This window comes from Canis lupus, chromosome 6 (assembly GCF_003254725.2).
Source record: "Canis lupus dingo isolate Sandy chromosome 6, ASM325472v2, whole genome shotgun sequence".
NCBI classification, from domain to species: domain Eukaryota; kingdom Metazoa; phylum Chordata; class Mammalia; order Carnivora; family Canidae; genus Canis; species Canis lupus.
This window is the reverse complement of record NC_064248.1, coordinates 14,670,068-14,690,080: the sequence shown is the minus strand read 5'-3', so window position 1 is coordinate 14,690,080 and position 20,013 is coordinate 14,670,068. Positions and strand designations below refer to the sequence as shown.

General features: G+C 47.1%; 1 protein-coding gene across 1 annotated transcript in view; it reads right to left on the bottom strand.

The window, feature by feature from the left end:
- Positions 1-11,525, bottom strand: part of SNX8 (sorting nexin 8) — a 41,958-nt gene extending 30,433 nt beyond the window's left edge. Inside the window, exons 1-2 of the mRNA XM_025416072.3 lie at positions 11,398-11,525; positions 3,974-4,039 (exon numbers count right to left, since the gene is read on the bottom strand). Of these exons, the coding sequence (XP_025271857.1) occupies positions 3,974-4,039; positions 11,398-11,503 (172 nt within the window). The 5' untranslated portion in view covers positions 11,504-11,525. The remainder of the gene's footprint in view (positions 1-3,973; positions 4,040-11,397) is intronic.
- Positions 11,526-20,013: the final 8,488 nt, after the last annotated feature.

Below are 20,013 nucleotides of genomic sequence, written 5' to 3'. Positions count from 1 at the left end.
AGGTCCAGGGTCCATTTTGAAAGCACTAAAACTACAAAACTCTAAGCAGAAAATACAGAACTAGATCTTCATGACTTAGGGTTAGGCAGAGACTTCTCAGTCATGACACCAAATGCACAAACAAAAGAACAAAAGGGATCAACTGGACTTCATCAAAGTTAAAGGCTGTCATGCTACAAGACACCATCAAGAAAGAAAAAAGACAACCCACAGAATGGGAGAAAAGACAATCCACAGACTGAGAGAAAACATGGATGAATCATGGATCTGATAAGGGACATGTGTCTAGAAGATATAAAGAAATTCTGAAAACTCAAGTTTTTTTAAAAAGACTACCTAACTTTAAAATAGACAAAGGATGGGCAGCCCCGGTGGCTCAGTGGTTTAGCGCTGCCTTCAACCCAGGGCGTGATCCTGGAGACCTGGGATCAAGTCCCACATCAGGTTCCCTGCATGGAGCCTGCTTCTCCCTCTGCCTGTGTCTCTGCCTCACTCTCTCTCTCTCTCTCTCACTCTCTCTCTGTGTGTGTCTCTCATGAATAAATAAAATCTTAAAAAAAAAATAGGCTACAGATTTGAACAGATTTTTTTCCAAAACAGATACACAAAAGGCCAATATGCACATGAAAAGATATCCAATCACAATGAGGTTCCATTTCACATCCACTAGGATGGCAATAATCAAAGACAGTCACAAAAAATAAATAAAGGGCAATAACGAGCATTGGTGAGGGACATGGAGAAGTTGGAGCCCTCGTACTTGCTAGAAAACAGTCCTACAATCCCTCAAAGGGTTAAAGATAGGTAGTAACTGACCCAGTATCTGACCCAGTAATTCCACTGCTAGGAATGAAAAATATGTCCACACAAAAACTTGTGCATGAACATGCATAGCAGCATTATTTATAACAGTCAAAATGTGGAAACACCCCAAATGTCCATCAACTGATGAATGTGTAAGTAAAATACAGAGTCTCAATACAATGGAATACTGTTCCGCCATCAAAAGGAATGGCATGCTGGTCCACGCTACAACATGGCTCAACCTTGACACAATGATAAGTGAAAGAAGCCAGGTACGGAAGGACACGTAACACATGTTCTATTTACATGAAATTCCCAGAAGAGGCAAAGCTGTAGGAACAGAAAGATTAACCTGGATCAGGAGGAGAGGGGCCTAGGGAATGAAAACTGACCATGATGGGTACAGGGTTTCTTCCACAGCAGATGAGAATGCTCTAAAATTGGTGATGTTGATGGCTGCACAATTCTGTGAACATACTAAAACTACTGAATTGCATACTTCCAATGGGAGAATTACATGGTATGAGAAAAAGATCTTCATAAAGCTGGTACAAATGTTTGATGAATTCCCTTCTTCTCTCCAGTCCTTGTGAATAAAAACCACTTCTCTATGCCAGTGCTGTGCCTAGAACACAGATGGCTTGCAATCTTGAATGAAGGTGTCTGCTAAAAAGGGGAAAGATCATTTACCTGTGAAATCCTCTGGTTGTTCCAGGCATAAGCAGAAAAGTCTAGCTGGCGATGGTATCACGGAAACTTCCAGCGGCGCAAGGGGTCCCTGTCGCTGCCGCCCCCCCCCCCTGCCCCACCCATGGCCATGAAGCTACAAGTCAGAACTGAAAGCAGCCATTGAATGCAGAGAAACAGAGCCACCCTTAATAGTTGTGTCTCCCACTCTCCTTACCTTTCCCATGAATTCAAAGGCAGGGATGAAACTGCCATCTGGACAGCTGTGTAGGGTACCAACCCCATTCAAATAAGGGCCATTCCCAACAAAACCTCTTTATGCCTGGAACCTTACTGAATGCTTTACGTCTCTTCAATAATAAGTAGGTACTTCGTCCCATTTTACAGATTTGAAAACAAGTTCAGCTAAGCAACAAAGCCTGCCCGAGGTCACAGAGCTGGCAAGCTGAGTTGCAGGGCCAGAACCTGTGTCAGGCTACCTGATGATGCCCAATCCTGTGTTCCCTCCTTGACTCACGGGGAGAGGGGCAGGGAAAGGTACACCCCATTCTCAGGGCCAGAGGTCAGATGGTCTCAGTGCAAATCCCTGACTCCTGTGTGACTGTGAACCAACCACTCGCCTTCCCCCACCTTGCTCCGTTTTCTCGTCCCTAATATGGAGACAATATCATTTAGGTCACTGTTCGGCTCCAAGAATTTTTTTTTTTTTTTTAAGAAAGTATGTGAAAGCATCTAGCACAGCGCCTGGTGCTCAAGCTTTTCTTTTCCAAAGACCTGCAGGCCAGACACGAAATCTCCAGATGAAACCACAGACCGAATGAACTGCAGGCCTGGTGTGTTCGCTGCCACAAGCACCGGGATCTGCACCATGACCACGGCATCTTGCTCTGGTCAAGACCTGAAAACAACTCCCAAAGTTCATACTAATCACAAACAGATCATGGGTGGTCCCTGGGATCTCAGGGACGTGTGTGAACCATTCGCACACAAATAGCACCTTCTCAGGCTATGAGTGGCTACTCCTTTCGGAGGGAGATGCAAGAGACCAAACCACAGAGGGGGAAAAAAATCACGGGTCTGTTTCCTGAAGACATCACAGAACTGAAGCTGAGCGCCAAAAACAGTCACCTCTCAGATGATTTCCTCTGACTGAAAGTGGAGCAGGAGGAACCAGCACAGGGGCCGTCAGATCTCTGCTTCACCACGAATCTCACCAAACCTGCTTCTCAAAAGGCCCCATTCAAGTTGGGTCTATTCCTCAAAAAACCTCTTTGGTCTCTCACTTTTGGAATGTTTACATGTGGGGAGGCCCAGTGACTTTTTCCAGAGTTTAAAAGGAATACTATTTTAGCTAATTTGGGGAATCTTGGGAGTAACTTACAAAACAGGAGTTCAAAATTCCTAAAAGATTCATGGTCTCTCTCTTAAACTAAATTCAATCTGGTTTTGGTTTTTGTTCTTTAAACCCTCACCCTGGGTCTGGTTGGTTCAGTCTGAAAGTGACTCAGGTTTTCTAGGATCTCTTGCCGTGAAAGTGAAAATGTTCCAAAATATCCAGCAGGACTAAGTGCGTCTCTATCCCAGTGAAGGCTAAAGAGAGCCCACATTCACAAACACATCAGGCCCCACTAATAAAATTCCAAGCAGTCACTCGTATTATAAGCCAAGTGAGATACAATTAAATCCATTTGAACAAACCTTGACTGGTCGATGGAAGGAATCACAAAAAGTAAGACAAGGTCCCTGCCATCCAGCTGCCTGCGGGGCAGACCATCAAGAATGCCGTTAAATCAGCCGGAGAAAGGAACGCCCCTGAAATTGGCGTGAACTAATTAGGAATGGTAAAGAATGTCACAGTAAGAAAAACATGTAGTTGGTCTAGCCCCCACAGTCAAACGGGCACTGAATGTGGAGACCTAGTTTCCCAGGCAGAGAAGGCTGGACTCTCCTCTGCAGTCTGCAGCCAAAATCAGTTCACTACGATAATCTGAATATCTTCCTTAGAGGAGGGAACTCGACCCATGTTTTACAAAATTTGCTTTTGAGCGCTGTCATATTCCGCTCAATCGGAAACACACTCCGTTCGTCATCAACCCCCAGTTCCCCAGACAGACCAAACCGGTGGCCCCAGCAGCTGCACTCGGAGCTCAACATGTGGGTAACAGTTCTCCCAAGAAACCATCATCGCTTGTACACATGCCTCCTACGCTACTGAGCCCTCCCATCATCCCATCGCACCATCCAAAGTGCATCCCCTTCCTGAAAAAAGAAAGGCAACATCCTACAATGAATGGTCCTCCGTGGTATTTCAAGAATGGTCACACGGAACCAACTCGCTGTACATAAAACCTTTCAGAGAGGGAAAGTCATGGCCCTGAACCTCAAGGGAGGCACATGAAAGGCAGGCGCCATGATGCAGGCCTTTGGGGACCATAGCAAGGAGGTGGTATCTACTGATTCAGAACCAGAGCCACATACTCACCCGCGTGTGAATCCCGCTCTCCAGTCCTGGCCCAGTGATGGGACCGCTGGGCCTCGGCTTCCCTGTCTGTAAAGTGAGAGTAACAGGCTACTTACTTCGCAGGATGACTGTGAGGGGAAGAGCATCTCCTCCATGACGCCCCACCAAGGACATCTAGACACAGGAAGCACTCTGCAAGCCTTCACCATCAACACAACCCATACTCTGTTCCAAAAAGAATGCCCTATATGGAAATCCCTCCCAGGAGGAGGCAGAAGATGGGACACTTTGGACCTATGACCCAGTCCATATTGGGAAACAGGCCCCTTCCATAGGATGCACCTAACCTCTCAACTTCTGCAGGGACTCCGAGAGGCTCCTGACTTCACTGTCCGTCCTGAGGAGCAATACCAGAGGCTCACAAGACACCTAACATAAAGAACTACACATATAGACCTCCCTCAGAAGAGCTGCAAATACGATCTTAAATTTCCCTTTGGCGCAAAAACCCAGCAGTGAGTAGCATTTCTCAGGAGCTGAGAGGTGAACTTACTGTCCCAAAGACAATTAACGGTGCTAAGTCATGACTATGACCTGACTCCTTGATAGTAGATGACCTTGGCCAAGGACATACCGTGAACAGCAGCTGAGGTCCCCCACACAGCTGTCCTGCTGTGACACAGTCCAGTGGCCCTCAGGTCTAGGTTCTGCTGGTCCCAGGGACCACCAAAGCAGCTGAACTCACCAGCGCCAATAATATTCAGACATAAACATCAGAAATGGCAGAAGCTGGGGGGAGGGGGGTCTCCTGCCTATTCAGTGCAGGATACTCCATTAGGAGTGGACACTGACACAACAAAACACGTATTCACTATAAATATATTTCCGGTATTAACTAGAAAGTAGAAACCAAGGGCATTCAAAATGCCTACAAAACTACTGTAAAACAAGACCCCTTGCACCCTCCTCTGCTGGGAAAACTGTATTGTTAGCAGGCGCACTTGACGCCTTAGGATCTCAGGTTTTCTGTGTTTTCCATTGTGAAATAGATCTCACTCACACACACACACATACACGGGAAGGGGTGTAAAAGTTAAAAGACCACCAACATTCTGAAAGCCCCCCCCACCCAGCATCCCTTGTAGGTCAAACCCCCTTTTTCCTACCAGAGTGACCACTGTCGAAGTTTCATGGTATTTTGCTTGCTCTTCATTTATAGTTTTATCACCTAAATATTTAGGTGCATCCCTACACAACAGAATCTAATTCTGCATGTTTTTTAACTTAACAGAAACTGGAGTCAACCAATACATGTGTTTTCTCTGGCTTCTCTGGACACTTTCAGTGGAAGGTAGAGGGGCTCAGTTCTGACATTTGCAAAGGTCCCTGAACAAGTGACCTAAGGGCATCTCCCAGCTCTCAAAGCCAGATAACAGAAACTCTGATTCTACTGCACAGCTGATAACAGCGGTCACCTCTAAGGTGGAAGAAACTAGCTTAGCGGGAAACAAGCTTTTGTTAACCAAGTGCAAGCTGGAGGACAAGTTTTAACATTTGTTCAATTTAAAGGATCATTTTCTGAAAAACATGTGACAAGAGTATCTTTAGCACAAATGGCATGACATTACCACTTTAGAAGCACAAAGAGAGCTTGATGCATTATCATGCAGTCATTAAACAGATAATGATGAAAACTATTTTTAGCATGTAAAAAAATTTCAGGGACGCATGGGTGGCTCAGTGGTTGAGCGTCTGCCTTCAGCCCAGGACATGATCCTGGAGTCTAGGATCGAGTCCCACATCGGGCTCCCTGTGAGGAGTCTGCTTCTCCCTCTGCCTATGTCCCTGCCTCTCTCTCTGTGTCTCCCATGAATAAATAAATAAAATCTAAATAAATAAATAAATAAATAAATAAATAAATAAATAAAGTTCACTGAAAAGACCAAGCTATAAAGCGTATATACACTATGAGGACAGCCAAGTAAAAAGCATATGCAAGGGAAAAAAGGAAAATTCAGTTGACCCTCAAGCAAAATAATGTTTAGGGGCACCAACCTCACCCCCTGCACAATCAAAAATCTACATATAACTTGACTCCCCAAAAACTTAACTACTAACAGTCTGCTGTTGACTGAAAGCCTTACCAATAATAAAAGGTCAATTAACACATATTTTGTGTATGTATCATATACTGTAACCATACTGTAAAATAGAGGAAAAAAATGTCAAGAAAATCATAAGGAGGGGAGCCCTGGGTGGCTCAGCGGTTTGGTGCCTGCCTTTGGCCCAGGGCGTGATCCTGGAGTCCTGGATCAAGTCCCACATGGAGCCTGCTTCTCACTCTGCCTGTGTCTCTGTGTCTGCCTGCCTCTCTCGCTCGCTCGCTCGCTCTCTCATGAATAAAATCTTTAAAAAAAAAAAAAGAAAATCATAAGGAAAATACATTTACAGCACTGTACTGTATTGACCGCATACAAGGGGTCCTGCACAATACACACCTGTGTTGCTCACAAGTCCAGTGCATGTTAAAATGCAGCAGTTGTGTTAAAGTGGTGGAATTATGGGTGAGTTCTGTTTATAAAATGTTTGTACTTGCAGTTATGTTCTTGTACAACTTTCCCCTCCAGTGCCAATTCCTGTACAACAATGCAATTTTACTGGTTTGATTACAACTCATTCATGAGACTCATAATGAAAAAAACTTGACCAGTGCAGATCAGTTCTGAAAGATCCTCGGGAGATCACGGAGATGGACTTCTCAGAAATAACACCTCACCACAAATCTCCCCAGTCTCCACTGAGATTCCCTGGAATCAATCAAACATCACACAATTCCCCTTCACCTCTGTTGAGCACATCAACTCCAAACTGACCAGGAGTCCTAGAAAACCCCACCGAACACCTGCTCCACAGACAGAAACAGCCAATGTGCCCTCCTCCAGAAGCCCAGTCAACAGAAAACATGAAGTGTAGCATCGGAGCCCCCTGTGAGTCAAACGACTAATAGAACATGCATCTCAGGACATCCTGAGCCCTCTGTGCTACAGGGTATTTCAAACCTGACTATTTTAACAAAGGACGTCTACCCTCCTGAAGTCTGGTCATGGTTTTTGAGTTATTCTATAATAAAAACACACAGAGAGCAAAAGCACTGAAGTTCTTCTGAGGGTAACATGATTGGGAGTCAGTATCCACCTACCCTAGGGTCCAGGTATCCTACCTGCACCCCCAGCCAACCCTGCTTCACAGGCCACCCTTCAAGTCTCTCCACAGCAACCAGTATGGGCAAACATCCCTTTTTGTGTTGTGTTTTTCTTAGGAAGGAAAAAATAATACCAAAACAGAATTCCCCCACCCGGAACACATCACTTTCTTACTAACCACAAATTCTGGCAAAATCTGTTCTACACAATAGTGATTCAGTTAGTTCCTCTTTCTTCAAATTGACACATTTTACCTTGCAAATTGTGTATGTCTGTATGAGAGTTTAAAGATCAACAAAGGAAACTTAAATAATATTTCCACAATGATTGTTATCAAATTAAAATGATACTATCCATAAGAAAACTTATGACAAAAATGTAATTCTACTGAAATGTTTAAGCTTTTTCTACGTAGCAGATCTTACTCTAATCCTGGGAGGTAAAGAAAAATAACAGTTTCTGCCTGTCGGGAGTTTACAATCAAAATGTGTGTAGTAATGGGGAGAAGAATGGACAGGAAAGAGTTTTTTCCTGAACGCAAACAGCACTTTGAGGTAGAATTTAACCCAAACACATATATCTTACGTGACAGTTCAGTGAATTCTGACGACTGTACACCCAGAAAAGCAGCAGGCGAGGAGTGGTGGCTGGAGCAGAGAAAGCAAGGAAATCGCCCAGGCATGCAGAGAAGGTGGGGGCCCGTGTGCAGGAGCCAGGATGATGAGCAGAGCTCAGACGTGACCCCAGAGAAAACCAGGAGACAAATGGCTGAGAGCTTCCTAACCAGATGGAATGTATGGAATGCCATCAAGTGAGCCACACCAACAGAAGTGAAGCTGATTCTCCCATGTTCTAAAGACCAAGTTTAGGTCCATCAGATTGCAGGAAAGCCGGGCTGTGATACACAGTGGTCATCTGTGTGTATTCTTATTCAGGATATGATGCAATCTCAAAAACTCAAATTATACAGTCAAGCATATATCACATTCAATCCTTGCCATTCTTATTCTAAGTCCCAACTGCTGAGCTTTATAACCTCAAAACAGGCCCTGAAATAAAATCTCATCCTGCACAGAGAACAAAATGTTCCCATCAGATACTGTGATAGTAATAATTTAAACATAAAATCTCCAAAGGGACTATGTTCAAAATGAAAAAAGAAATGTTTCAATATGGAAAAAGATCCACTCCTAAGAAAACAGGGAAAAGGTATGAATGGTGAGTTGAGAGGCCACACAAAATGAAACTATAACAAGGAACTAAACCCCACTAATACTGGTGGAAATGAAATCCAAACAAAAATGAAACACTTTCTGAATGTTTGTAGATCTGCAAGGAATTTATAGAAATGGTAGGTAGTGCCCAGGAGGTTATGAGGAAATGATGTTCTTAACAGGGCACGCTTCAGTTCCAGGAGTAAACTGGTGGTAGCCCCACAGAGGATAAGCCCTCAGTATCTGCTGAAACTCCCAGGGTAGCTACTTGTGGGAGGCATAATAACGCCCCCACCCACCCACAGCCCTCTACCACTAAGTCCTGGAAACTGCATCTGTTGTTTCCATGGTTAAGGGGAACAAAGGTAGCAAATGGAATTCAGGTGGCCAACCAGCTGACCTTGAAATAGGCCACAGGTTGTGGATTATCCAGGTGGTTGGTGGTCCCGGGGTCCTCAAAAGTAGAAGTAGTAAACAAGAAATGGGGAACCAGAGAAATGACAGCACGAAAAAGACATGGCTCATGGTTGCTGGAGAAAGGGGACCATCACCGAGGAATGTGGGAGGCATCTGCAAGCCAGAAAGGCCGGAAAACGGATTTTCCCCGAGGGCCTCCAGAAGGAAGGCAGCCCTGCCCACACCTGATAGTAGCCCAAGGAAACCTATTTTGGACTACTGACCACCATCCAGATCTGTGAGATGCTAAGTGTTGTTTAAGCCACCATATCTGTAGTAATTTGTTACAGCAACTGCAGAAAACTAATACACTACCCTAGGGAAACATAACCACATGTGCTCGAGAAGGTATGGGGTTTCTAAGTATGTATCCTTTTAAAATATAAAAACAGGGTGGAGAGAATCCATCCCCAACCCATAACAAAGATCACCTCTGGCAAAGAGACGGTGGTGGGAATCGGTGTGAGATTCACTTAGTTAATAATGTTCTACATTTCTTTAAAGAAAACGTGTTTGTCCATGTATAGCTTAATTGAAAATTAAATTTTTAGGGAGTGGACAGCCCTGGTGGCTCAGCGGGTTTGGCGCCACCTCCAGCCCACGGCGTGATCCCGGAGACCCGGGATCGAGTCCCACATCGGGCTCCCTGCATGGAGCCTGCTTCTCCCTCTGCCTGTGTCTCTGCCTCTCTCTCTCTGTGTGTCTCTATGAATAAATAAATAAAATGTTTAAAAAAAATTTTAGGGAGTTACCATTCACAGATTAAGCTTCAAAGCATTAGAACATGACCCTTAATGTTGGAAACCAGGGAACGCGATTTTCTCTGACAATCCCAATGGCAGTACAAAGACCCAGACTTCACAGTCTCCACAAGTAATACCTCGAGTAGGCTCTGCCTGTGTAGACAAAACACCGAAAAGAGAAACCATTCTATATTCATAAGCACAAACCCATCAACGAACCAAAATCAGCCTTGACTAAAAGTGAGATATGCATTTACGGTCAACGGACAAGATTCGGTCTCAAAGCCTTAGGTTTTCTGCCTCTAGCCCACCCAACCACGACTCCCACCTGGACATGCCTCCTTAATACTTGCCCAGTTTGGGCAAGTCACTTACCTCTGGGTTTTATTTATCCCAGTGTAAAAAAGATTTGTTCTACCACTTTACCTGTGTCATCGGACGGTCAAAAGGTTTTAAATGGGATGCAATGACAGGTTGCCTCCCACAGTCCATAAACCCCACTTTGAGTACTCCCCTGGCTAAAGAACAGCACTCTGTAACCAGAGGTGCTACCGTGTCCTCACAGTGAGCAGGCCTAATAAAATCCCCACGGCCCCCAAGAAGGCCAACTAAGGCCAACTACCACGGTTATTCCAGGCAAAGTCAGAGGGAGGGTATGCTGGGAGGGCGGCTGTCCATAAGTGGAATCCAGTGGGTAAGTCCTGCCATGTGGGGGACGCCTGGGTGGGTCACTGGTTGAGCATCTGCTCAGGTCGTGGTCCTGGGATCAAGACCCACATCTGGCTCCCTGCATGGAGCCTGCTTCTCCCTCTGCTGTGTCTCTGCCCCTGTGTGTCTCTCATGAATAAATAAATAAAATCTTAAAAAAAAAAAAAAATCGACTGCGGTACCCAAAGGTGCAGACGGTGCAGAGACCCGAGCCACCACCATATGCAGTCAACTATGAACTGCTTTACAACCCGAGCCAAAAAGCCAATGACAGCCTCCCGTTTCCAAACGGGACCAACCAAGGGGTCCAGGCTGGGGCCCCGGAATCGGTGAGGCCCATTGCCCACGCCGGGCTCAAATGTGTGACCTCCAGAACAGCAAGTGCCATCACATGCTTCCCCTTACACAGCTACGAACGCAATGAAAAATTACTCAAAACCATTTCTGGGAGTGGGGGATTTCTTTCTAGATGCAGACACACCCAGGAGCCTTTATGTCAAGGAGTCCAGTGCAATGCCCACCTCCCAGCAGCTTCCCCGCCACTCCCTTCCCTGTTCTCCCCAATGAATAAACACTCTCGTGCCCTCCAGAAGCCACCGTAGCACAGCCCCCTGGGGACACCTGGCCACACCCCCAGCGGGGTCCCTCGCCCCTGTGCCCCCTCCCCGCCTCCGACCCGCGCCCAAAGGCCGCAGTAACGGCCAGCAACGCCGCCCCTACATCTGTTCTCCACCCGGAGGGGGCTAAAGGAGGGAACTTTCCAGGAGGGACCATCCTACAAAAGCCAAGCCCCGCGCACGCTTTTCCGTGCTGACGCCCATTCACGAGGGCACACGCACTCGGAGCCAAGTCTGTCCGGTCCGCGGCGGAGAGCTCGCGAGTCCGGGGCGGCACGGCGGGGAGCGGGAGCGGGGCCCCCGAACAGGGAGGCGCGGCCGGGCGACCCAGAGCAGGTGCGCAGGTGCTCGGGTCCCCGGGCCCGCGGCGCCCTACTCAGCGTGGCGGGGGCGCGCGGGGCGCCAGCGGGCAGCCGGGGAGCCGGGGAGCCGGGGGCCGCGGGGCCACGGGGGCGAGGGCGGGCCGGGGGCTGCGCGCGGGAGCAGGGGGACCGCCAGCCGTACCTGCCGCCGGTGGGTCCGCCTCCTCGTCCGCCTCCGCCTCAGCTGCCGCCACGACTGGAGCCGCGCCTGCCTCCGCGGACAGCCGGTCCATCACGCCGCCAGTCATGTGAGCGCTAGCCACGTGACTTCCTCCGCGCCCGCCGGCCCGCCACGCCACGCCCACCCCGCCCGGCCACGCCCACACCACGCCCACTCCGGGCGGCCACGCCCCTTTTGTCTGGCCTGGCCACGCCCATCCTGGCCCGCCCCGCCCCGGCCACGCGGCCACCGGGAGGCCTGGCCCGCGCCGCTCGCCCCCTCGTTCATCCGCTAGCTCGGCCTCTGGTCGTCACACTCACCCCTCCTACGGTTACTCTGCACTTCCGCGTGGGCGGCCCCCGCGTCCCGGCGCGTCCTCCACTCACCCCTCGGTCCTCAGCGCCCCCGCCCCGCCCCGCCCCGCCCCTCACCGACGCACCCATCCCCCCTCTCTCATTCATCATTCATCCACGCTCCCACCCCCGCTCACTCACCCTCTCCCTGGCTCGCTCACTCACTCACCCGTCCACGCCTTGCTCACTCACCCACACACACTCATTCACCCGCTCCCTGGCTGCCTCACTCATTCATCCGTCCACCTCCTCTGCTCACCCGCCTTACCCGCCCCTTACCCGTTCACTCCCGCACTCCCACTGCCCCCGCCCTCGGTCCGGGGTGCATTAGGTGCCTCCAGATTTGGAGGGGGGCACACTAGAGCAAGTGTCCTGGCTGTTCCCAAATGAGGCTGTGGGAGCTCCGGGAACGAGGAAGGGACCCCCTGGGGGGCGGAGCCTGAACTGATGCTGCGGGTGAGGAGTTATGCAGGAGGAGGAGGCAATGGCCTCCAGCTGGCTCAAACTTTCTGAGGCATCAAGCAGCTGGAAACGCTACTGCCGTCCTCCTGGAGCTAAAGTGTGGGTGCAACATGGCAGAAGAGGAATCTGGAGCACAGGAAGGGCTCCATCAGGGAGGATCTCCTGATGTTGTGGCCTACTGACACCCCCTGGGAGCTGGCAACTCCATCAGTAGTCCAGGCCCCATGTCCAGGTCCTTCCCCACATTGTCCCTTCTTGCTACAGCCACTGGATCCTGCCCAGGTTACAGCACCCAGGAAGTCCCTGTGAGCTGGCACAGGCAGAGACGCTCTCCCCCACTATAATCTTGCAAGTGCTGGTCCCTTCCACACATGGACTTCCACAAGTCGCAGGGGGACACTGCAGGATCCTGTGATACACAGCCCCCATCTGATGCTGCTTCCTTCCGCATCCTGGCCTTCCTTTCAGCTGCTCTTGCATCCACTAATGTGCTCAGCACTTTCTATGTCTCCACCCCCCAAACACACACACACTCTTTAACATCCCATATTACTCGGTTATATATCTCTGACCCTTACTAGATGATTAAGGTCTTTATTAAATGTCTAAGAGTTCACTGCACTTTCCAAACTGTAAAGCACTGTACGAGTACACAGACATTATTTAAGAACAATTGCATAAATGTATTATTTAACACCCCTGACACAGGCCCACACAGCCCCTAGTTCAGAGTTCTGGATCTTTCCAACTTTCCAACCACCTGGGGAAAGTTCGAATACATTCAGCCTGGAGCCCACCCCCAAAAGTTCTGATTTAATTCGTATGGCGTGTGGCCCAGACTCGTGATTTTTTTTTTAAGCTCCCCAGATGACTCTAACATGCAGCCCAGGTGGAAGACCACTGTTCTATGTTGAAAGTTCATTTTATTCCTGCAAACATTGCCTACGCATTTCCTAAGTACTGAATTTTGTGTGGTGGTGGTGGTGATGGTGGGGAACACAAGGATACAACAGGATTCTCACAGCAGAGTGAAGCAGCTTCTAGGCCTGGAAACAGAGGTGTTGTGGGAGGAAAGGGGAACAAGCAGTGGGTTCCAATATTCAGTTCTGAATGCCCCCAGAAAAGGGAACTTGGTCCTTATAGGTTGTGGCTCCATCGCCAGATATTTCTAACGGTTAGGAAGTTCTTGGAAATGTGCACTGAAATGTGTCTGCCCGCAACTTCTTTAGATCCTCACTAAAGAAAACAAAACTTTACACTATTTCTGCTTCATTCAGGGAACAACAGCAAATAGAAAACTAGAATTTATGACTTGTAAAACCTTTCAATTAATGGCAAGAATCCAGTTATATTAAGTCTGTTCAGGGGCACCTGGGTGGTTCAGTCGGTAAAGCATCTGCTTTTAGCTCAGGTCATGATCTCAGGGTCTTGGGATGGAGCCCTGCATTGAACTCCCGCTTAGTGGGGAGCCTACTTCTCCCTCTCCTTCTCCCTGCCACTCCCCTTTCTTGTGCTTGGTTGCTCTCTCTCTGTCAAATAAATAAAACAGACTGTTCATCTGTTACTCGAGTCACATTGGTTGCTTTCCATTTAGGAAAATGAGAATGACATGGGCAAACTGACGATTTGGAACACACAGCAGAGTCAGGATTTCACGACGAAGATGGACATTCAGAAAGGGTCTATTAAAAAAAAAAAAAGAAAGGGTCTATTATCAGCTGTCCTACCAAAATGCAAGATTTTCCACATCCTGCTTGGGACCTTTCAAAAGGGTTATTAAAATGCTCTAAGTACTGTACTTCGACCATTATTCTAGTTGATGTATTTTTCGGGATAAGCAATATGATGCTGCAATATCTCAGAGACCTGAAATAATGAGTGGATCATGCTCATGGTAGTCATTGGGAAACTCAGGACTATGGAGCGGCCACCATCTGGGATTTCGGCCATCATGACAAAGGGAAGGCACCCTGGAGGGTCCAGTGTGAGCACTGAAATGCTCTGGCCCAGAAGTGACACACAACTCTCCACTCACAACTCCTTGGCCAGAAGTAGTGACACGACTCCACCCAACCACGAGAGAACCATAGGGTCGACACCACCGTGTGCCTGGAGGACAGAAAGCCAGAAATATTTTGCAAACAGCAGTCAGTACTAGCCACACTGACCAAACTAGCATTTATTGAACACCTACCTACCAGATACTGAGCACTCTTCTATGTGCTTTTTATTTGGATACTCGCCGACTCCCCACAATAAACCTACGAAATAGTAGTACAATTCTCTCCATTTTCCAGACAATTCAAGCAGAAAAGTCCAACATACTGAGATCAGAGAGCTAGTCAACAGAAGAGCTGAATTTGAATCCAGACTGTCTGGTACCGGAGACCACCATCAAAGCCCCCATGCCATTACCCGAAGCCATAAAGCGAGTAGTTGCTCCTTGACATCCTTATTGTGGAAATTCTGGTCCACCCTGAACCTCTTATTGAGGAGGCTTGGAGCACCAGCAGCCTATGGCTCTGTAAATCATACCGGGGGGGAAGGGGAGGGAATCTAAAGGCAGGGAATATGATAACAATGTCATGAATAGTATTAATAGTCCCCAAACATTTATTAACCCTAATATGTGATAGGCACTGTGCTAAGTGCTGAGCCAGTACCATCTCACTTAATACCATGAAGGTCATGAAATCAAATCCTCCTGGCACATGTGGCTGGCTTAGTCAGGTAAGCAGCCAATTCCTGATTTCAGCTCAGGTCATGATCTCAGGGTCGTGAGATTGAGCCCTGAATCGGGCTCTGTGCTCAGTGCAGAGTCTGCTTATCCCTCTCCCTCTGCTCCCCCCCCCTCTCTCTCTCAAATAAATAAAAATTTTAAAAATATATCAAACCCTCCTGTGACGCTACAGGATACCTTCTCAAGCACCCATCCTAAAATTCCCACCTGAAGTAAAGAAATTTGCTTACATCTTCCATGTGAGCCCTGGGAAGGTTTAAATACCTCCAAAATGTTGGGTTCTCCTCATTAGACTTCAGAAAATCCACTTAGCTCTCTTTAGCTTCAGTTTGCTCGTGTGTAAAATGGAAATATCATACTGCTTTATTTTAATGGTTTGTTCCTCGAAAGGTAAGGTTTAAATAAGAGAATTCTTATGTTAGTCTGAATGGATGAAGAAGTACATTTACCCTCTTTCCCCAAACAAACAGAAGTGCTGGCTAAAATCCACCCCCCCCCATATGTCGTTGGTGTCAAAAGCAAGGAAGCACACCTTGGGCACTTAACTTAGATATAGATATAGATGTAGACGTAGACATAGACATAGCATAGACATAGACACAGACATAGACATAGACATAGGGCAAACTTTAAGTTATAGAGATGAACTAAAGCTGAGGCCAAATAACCTACAGAGCTTTCAGAAATTATCACAATCTTGGGAGCCTGGGTTCAACAGCAGGAGAGCAACATTTGGGCCCCAGTAAGGATGAGGTATGGACCAAACTTCCCAAAGAAGATCAGGACTAACGAGAAGCTAACCTACCAGCCTTTAGAAGCAGGGTGAGAGCTGGCTGTCCACACCAGACCAGGAATGCCAAAAGAATAACCCTTGAGGCAACCTCACTCCTAAATATTTACCCAAGGGAAATAAAAACATATGCCCACCAAAAAAGACTCATTCCTAGAAGGCGCATCCAAATAGCTAAGAACTGGAAATACCTCCAAATGTCTGTTTATAACAGCCTGGATGAGCATATTGCTGTGGAGGCACACAACACTATGCCACACTGCCATGGAGAAGCACAAAATACTGCTGCTGGTACCCACAGAGTGGGGCATTGCTATCACACATACCTGTAAATGTGCAACAGGCTTTGGAGGTAGGGGACAGGTAGAGACTGGAAGACTTTTGAGAAGCACAATGGAAAATAAGCCTAGATTGCTTACAACAGATTGTCTGCAGACACGTGCCTGTTAACAACTCAGTTAAAGAAGACTGTGGTACAGAAAATCTACATCATCTTAGATGGCAACACCCAAACTGCTGTAAACAGACTGCTGGTGGAGATTCACACATGAAAGGTGCTTCCGAAGAGGCCTTGGAAGGAAATGAGGAACGTGTTTCTGGAAACCAGAGAAGAAGAGGTCCTGCCCTGTGGTGGCAGAAAGCATAGCTGGACTGTGTCCTCCATGTACATAGAGAAGAACGTATCCAGATGGCAAAGGATTGTAGAGTTAGGAGACTCCTGGTCAGGCAAGTGTGCTTTGGAGAGAAAGCCCAGGGTGTGTGGGGACCTGGAAAGGAACAAAAGGCCACAGTACTCATCACATGGAGAGCTCTTGGAGGAGATCAGGAGCGTGGCATTGCAGCAGGAGCAAAAAAAAAAAACAAAAAAAAACAAAAAAACAAAACAAAACAAAACAAAAACAGAGACAGAATTGCTCCAGAAAGACCTGTGGCTGAGCCTCTTCTCTAAGGGCACGTTTGGAAGACCTACATCATTTCTGAACGTCTTTATATCAGGAGAAACACAACCAGCTTAGACCAAAAGGGACAGAGGAACATGAAATGAAAGAAGGCTGTCTGCCTCTCTAAACTTTACAGGCAGGAAATAGGCGGAAAATACTCCACAGCTGCAAACATGTGCTGCCCTTCACAAAAAAGGAAGGAAGACTCCGGGTGGAGCTGTGGGCCCCAGAGGGGACAACCTTGAGCCCAAGAGAACAATCCTAGGCCTTGAAAATTGAGTTTGCTTCGCTGGATTTCAAGATTGCTTGGGACGGCAAGCTCACCTCCTTTCATTGCCTTCCTGTTTAAAGGGGAAAGTTTGTGTCTGTCCTTCTATGCCTACCACACCCTTGTGCTTGGGGATTTGATTGTCCTCTAGGCGAACAGATGAAGAGGAATTTTGCTTCAGGATGAATCATACAGAGACTCCTCCATATCTGGTTTACCTTATTTAGATGAGGAGATTTTGAACGTTGAGTTGTGGGATCCCTGGGTGGCGCAGCGGTTTGGCGCCTGCCTTTGGCCCAGGGCGCGATCCTAGAGACTCGGGATCGAATCCCACGTCGGGCTCCTGGTGCTTGGAGCCTGCTTCTCCCTCTGCCTGTGTGTGTCTCTGCCTCTCTCTCTCTCTCTCTCTCTGTGTGTGACTATCATAAATAAAAAATTAAAAAAAAAGAAATATGAACTTTGAGTTGTGGTGTCAAGGGTTGGGACTTGGGGATGTTGGAATGGGATGGAGGTATTTTGCATATTGGATGGATATGAGTCCTTGGGAGCCAGAAGGTGGGCTGTGGTAGACACAATACCAGCCCCTCAAAGAGTGTTCAGTTCCCAGTAGCTGTGAAAAATTTCCTTGTATGGAAAAAGGGACTCAACTCTGCAGATGTGCCAAGTTAAGGCTCTTGAGATGGGGAGAGAGTCTCCTGAATTATCTGGGTGGGTCCAATGTCATTACAAGGAAGGCACCAGTACAGCATTAGGGAGAAAGCCATGTGAGCTGGAGGCAGAGAATGGGGTCATGTAGTCATGAATCGAGGAATGCCAGCAGCCTCTAGAAGCTGGTAGAGACAAAGAATGGATTCTCCACTAGAGCTTCTAGAAAGAACCATTCCTACCAACACCTGGATTTCAACTCCAGACCTCCAGAAATGTTAAGACAACACATTTTTATAGTGATAAGCCACTGAATTTGTGGTACTTAATGCTATTGAATTTTGTACTTAAAAAATGTTTGAGGTGATAAATTTTATGTGTATTTTACCACAATTAAAAAAATTATTTTTGGGATGGCTCAGTTGGTTAAGCATCTGACTCTTAATCTTAGCTCAGGTCTTGATCTCAGGGTCATGAGTTCAAGCTCTGTGTTGGGAGCCTACTTTAAAAAACATTATTTTGGGGGACAACTGGGTGGCTCAGCAATTGAGCACCTGCCTCAGCCCAGGGCGTGATCCTGGAGTCCCAGGATAGAGTCTCACATTGGGCTCCGTGCATGAAGCCTGCTTTTTTCTCTGCCTAGGTCTCTGCCTCTCTCTGTGTGTGTCTCTCATGAATAAATAAATAAAATCTTTAAAAAAAGATACTAGGGATCCCTGGGTGGCGCAGCGGTTTGGCGCCTGCCTTTGGCCCAGGGCGGGATCCTGGAGACTCGGGATCGAATCCCACATCGGGCTCCCGGTGCATGGAGCCTGCTTCTCCCTCTGCCTGTGTCTCTGCCTCATTCTCTCTCTCTCTCTCTGTGACTATCACAAATAAATAAAAATTTTTAAAAAATCAAAACAATAAAAAAATAAAAATAAAAAAAATAAAAAAAGATACTAAAAAATTATTTCAATAAAAAGAACACACACTCAAAAGTTCCTCACAAAGAAAACTCGTGGTCCAGATGGCTTTCCTAGTGAGTTCTACTGAACTTCCAAGGGAAAAAAAAAAATCATAGCAATGTTATATAAGCAGAGTGTTTGCCAGGAATGGAGTTGGTTTAATTAGTTGAAAAATCAGTGTAACTCACCATGTTAGCAGAAGAACCATATGATCATCTCATATGCAGAAAATATAAACTGAAGAAAAAATAAATCATGCAAAAAACGTCCCCCAAAATGCAGGGCGAAAATGGACAAAATTCAACACCCGGTTATAATTATAACTTCTCCAAGCTGATATGTAGTATCTTTAAAAATATAAAGCTGGGATCCCTGGGTGGCGCAGCGGTTTAGTGCCTGCCTTTGGCCCAGGGCGCGATCCTGGAGACCCGGGATCGAATCCCACATCGGGCTCCCAGTGCATGGAGCCTGCCTGCTTCTCCCTCTGCCTGTGTCTCTGCCTCTCTCTCTCTCTCTGATGTGACTATCATAAATAAATAAAAATTTAAAAAATATATATATAAAGCTGAATTCATACTTAACAGTGAATGATCAAACATTTTCCCTCTATGATTGGCAATAGAGCAAGACTTTTACTCTCACATCTACTCAACACTGACCGGGAGTCCTCACCCACAGATGGAGCAAAAAGAAAACAGCATGAAATTTGGAAAGGAGGGGCACCTGGGTAGCTCAGCAGTTGGGTGTCTGCCTTCAGATCCGGGGATGATCCTGGGGTCCTGGGATCGAGTCCCACATTGGGCTCCCTGCAAGGAGCCTGTTTCTCCCTCTGCCTATGTCTCTGCCTCTCTGTGTGTCTTTCATGAATAAATAAATAAAATATATATATATAAAAAAAAAAGAAGGGTGAGGGATCCCTGGGTGGCGCAGCAGTTTGGCGCCTGCCTTTGGCCCAGGGCGCGATCCTGGAGACCTGGGATCGAATCCCACGTCAGGCTCCCGGTGCATGGAGCCTGCTTCTCCCTCTGCTTGTGTCTCTGCCTCTCTCTCTCTCTCTGTGACTATCATAAATAAATAAAAATTTAAAAAAAAAGAAAAAACTGGAGAGGAACAAGTATGTGGAAGTATCTAGAAAGTGTTAAGGGGAATCTAAAACCACCACCATCTGGAGCTATACAAGGGAATTTACCAGGGTGGCAAAATACAACACAAATATACCTGGATCGGGATCCCTGGGTGGCGCAGCAGTTTAGCGCCTGCCTTTGGCCCAGGGCGCGATCCTGGAGACCCGGGATCGAATCCCACATCGGGCTCCCGGTGCATGGAGCCTGCTTCTCCCTCTGCCTGTGTCTCTGCCCCTCTCTCTCTCTCTCTGTGACTATCATAAATAAATAAAACATTTAAAAAAATTAGAATCAAGAAGAAAACCATTGAATTTAAAAAAAAAAAAAC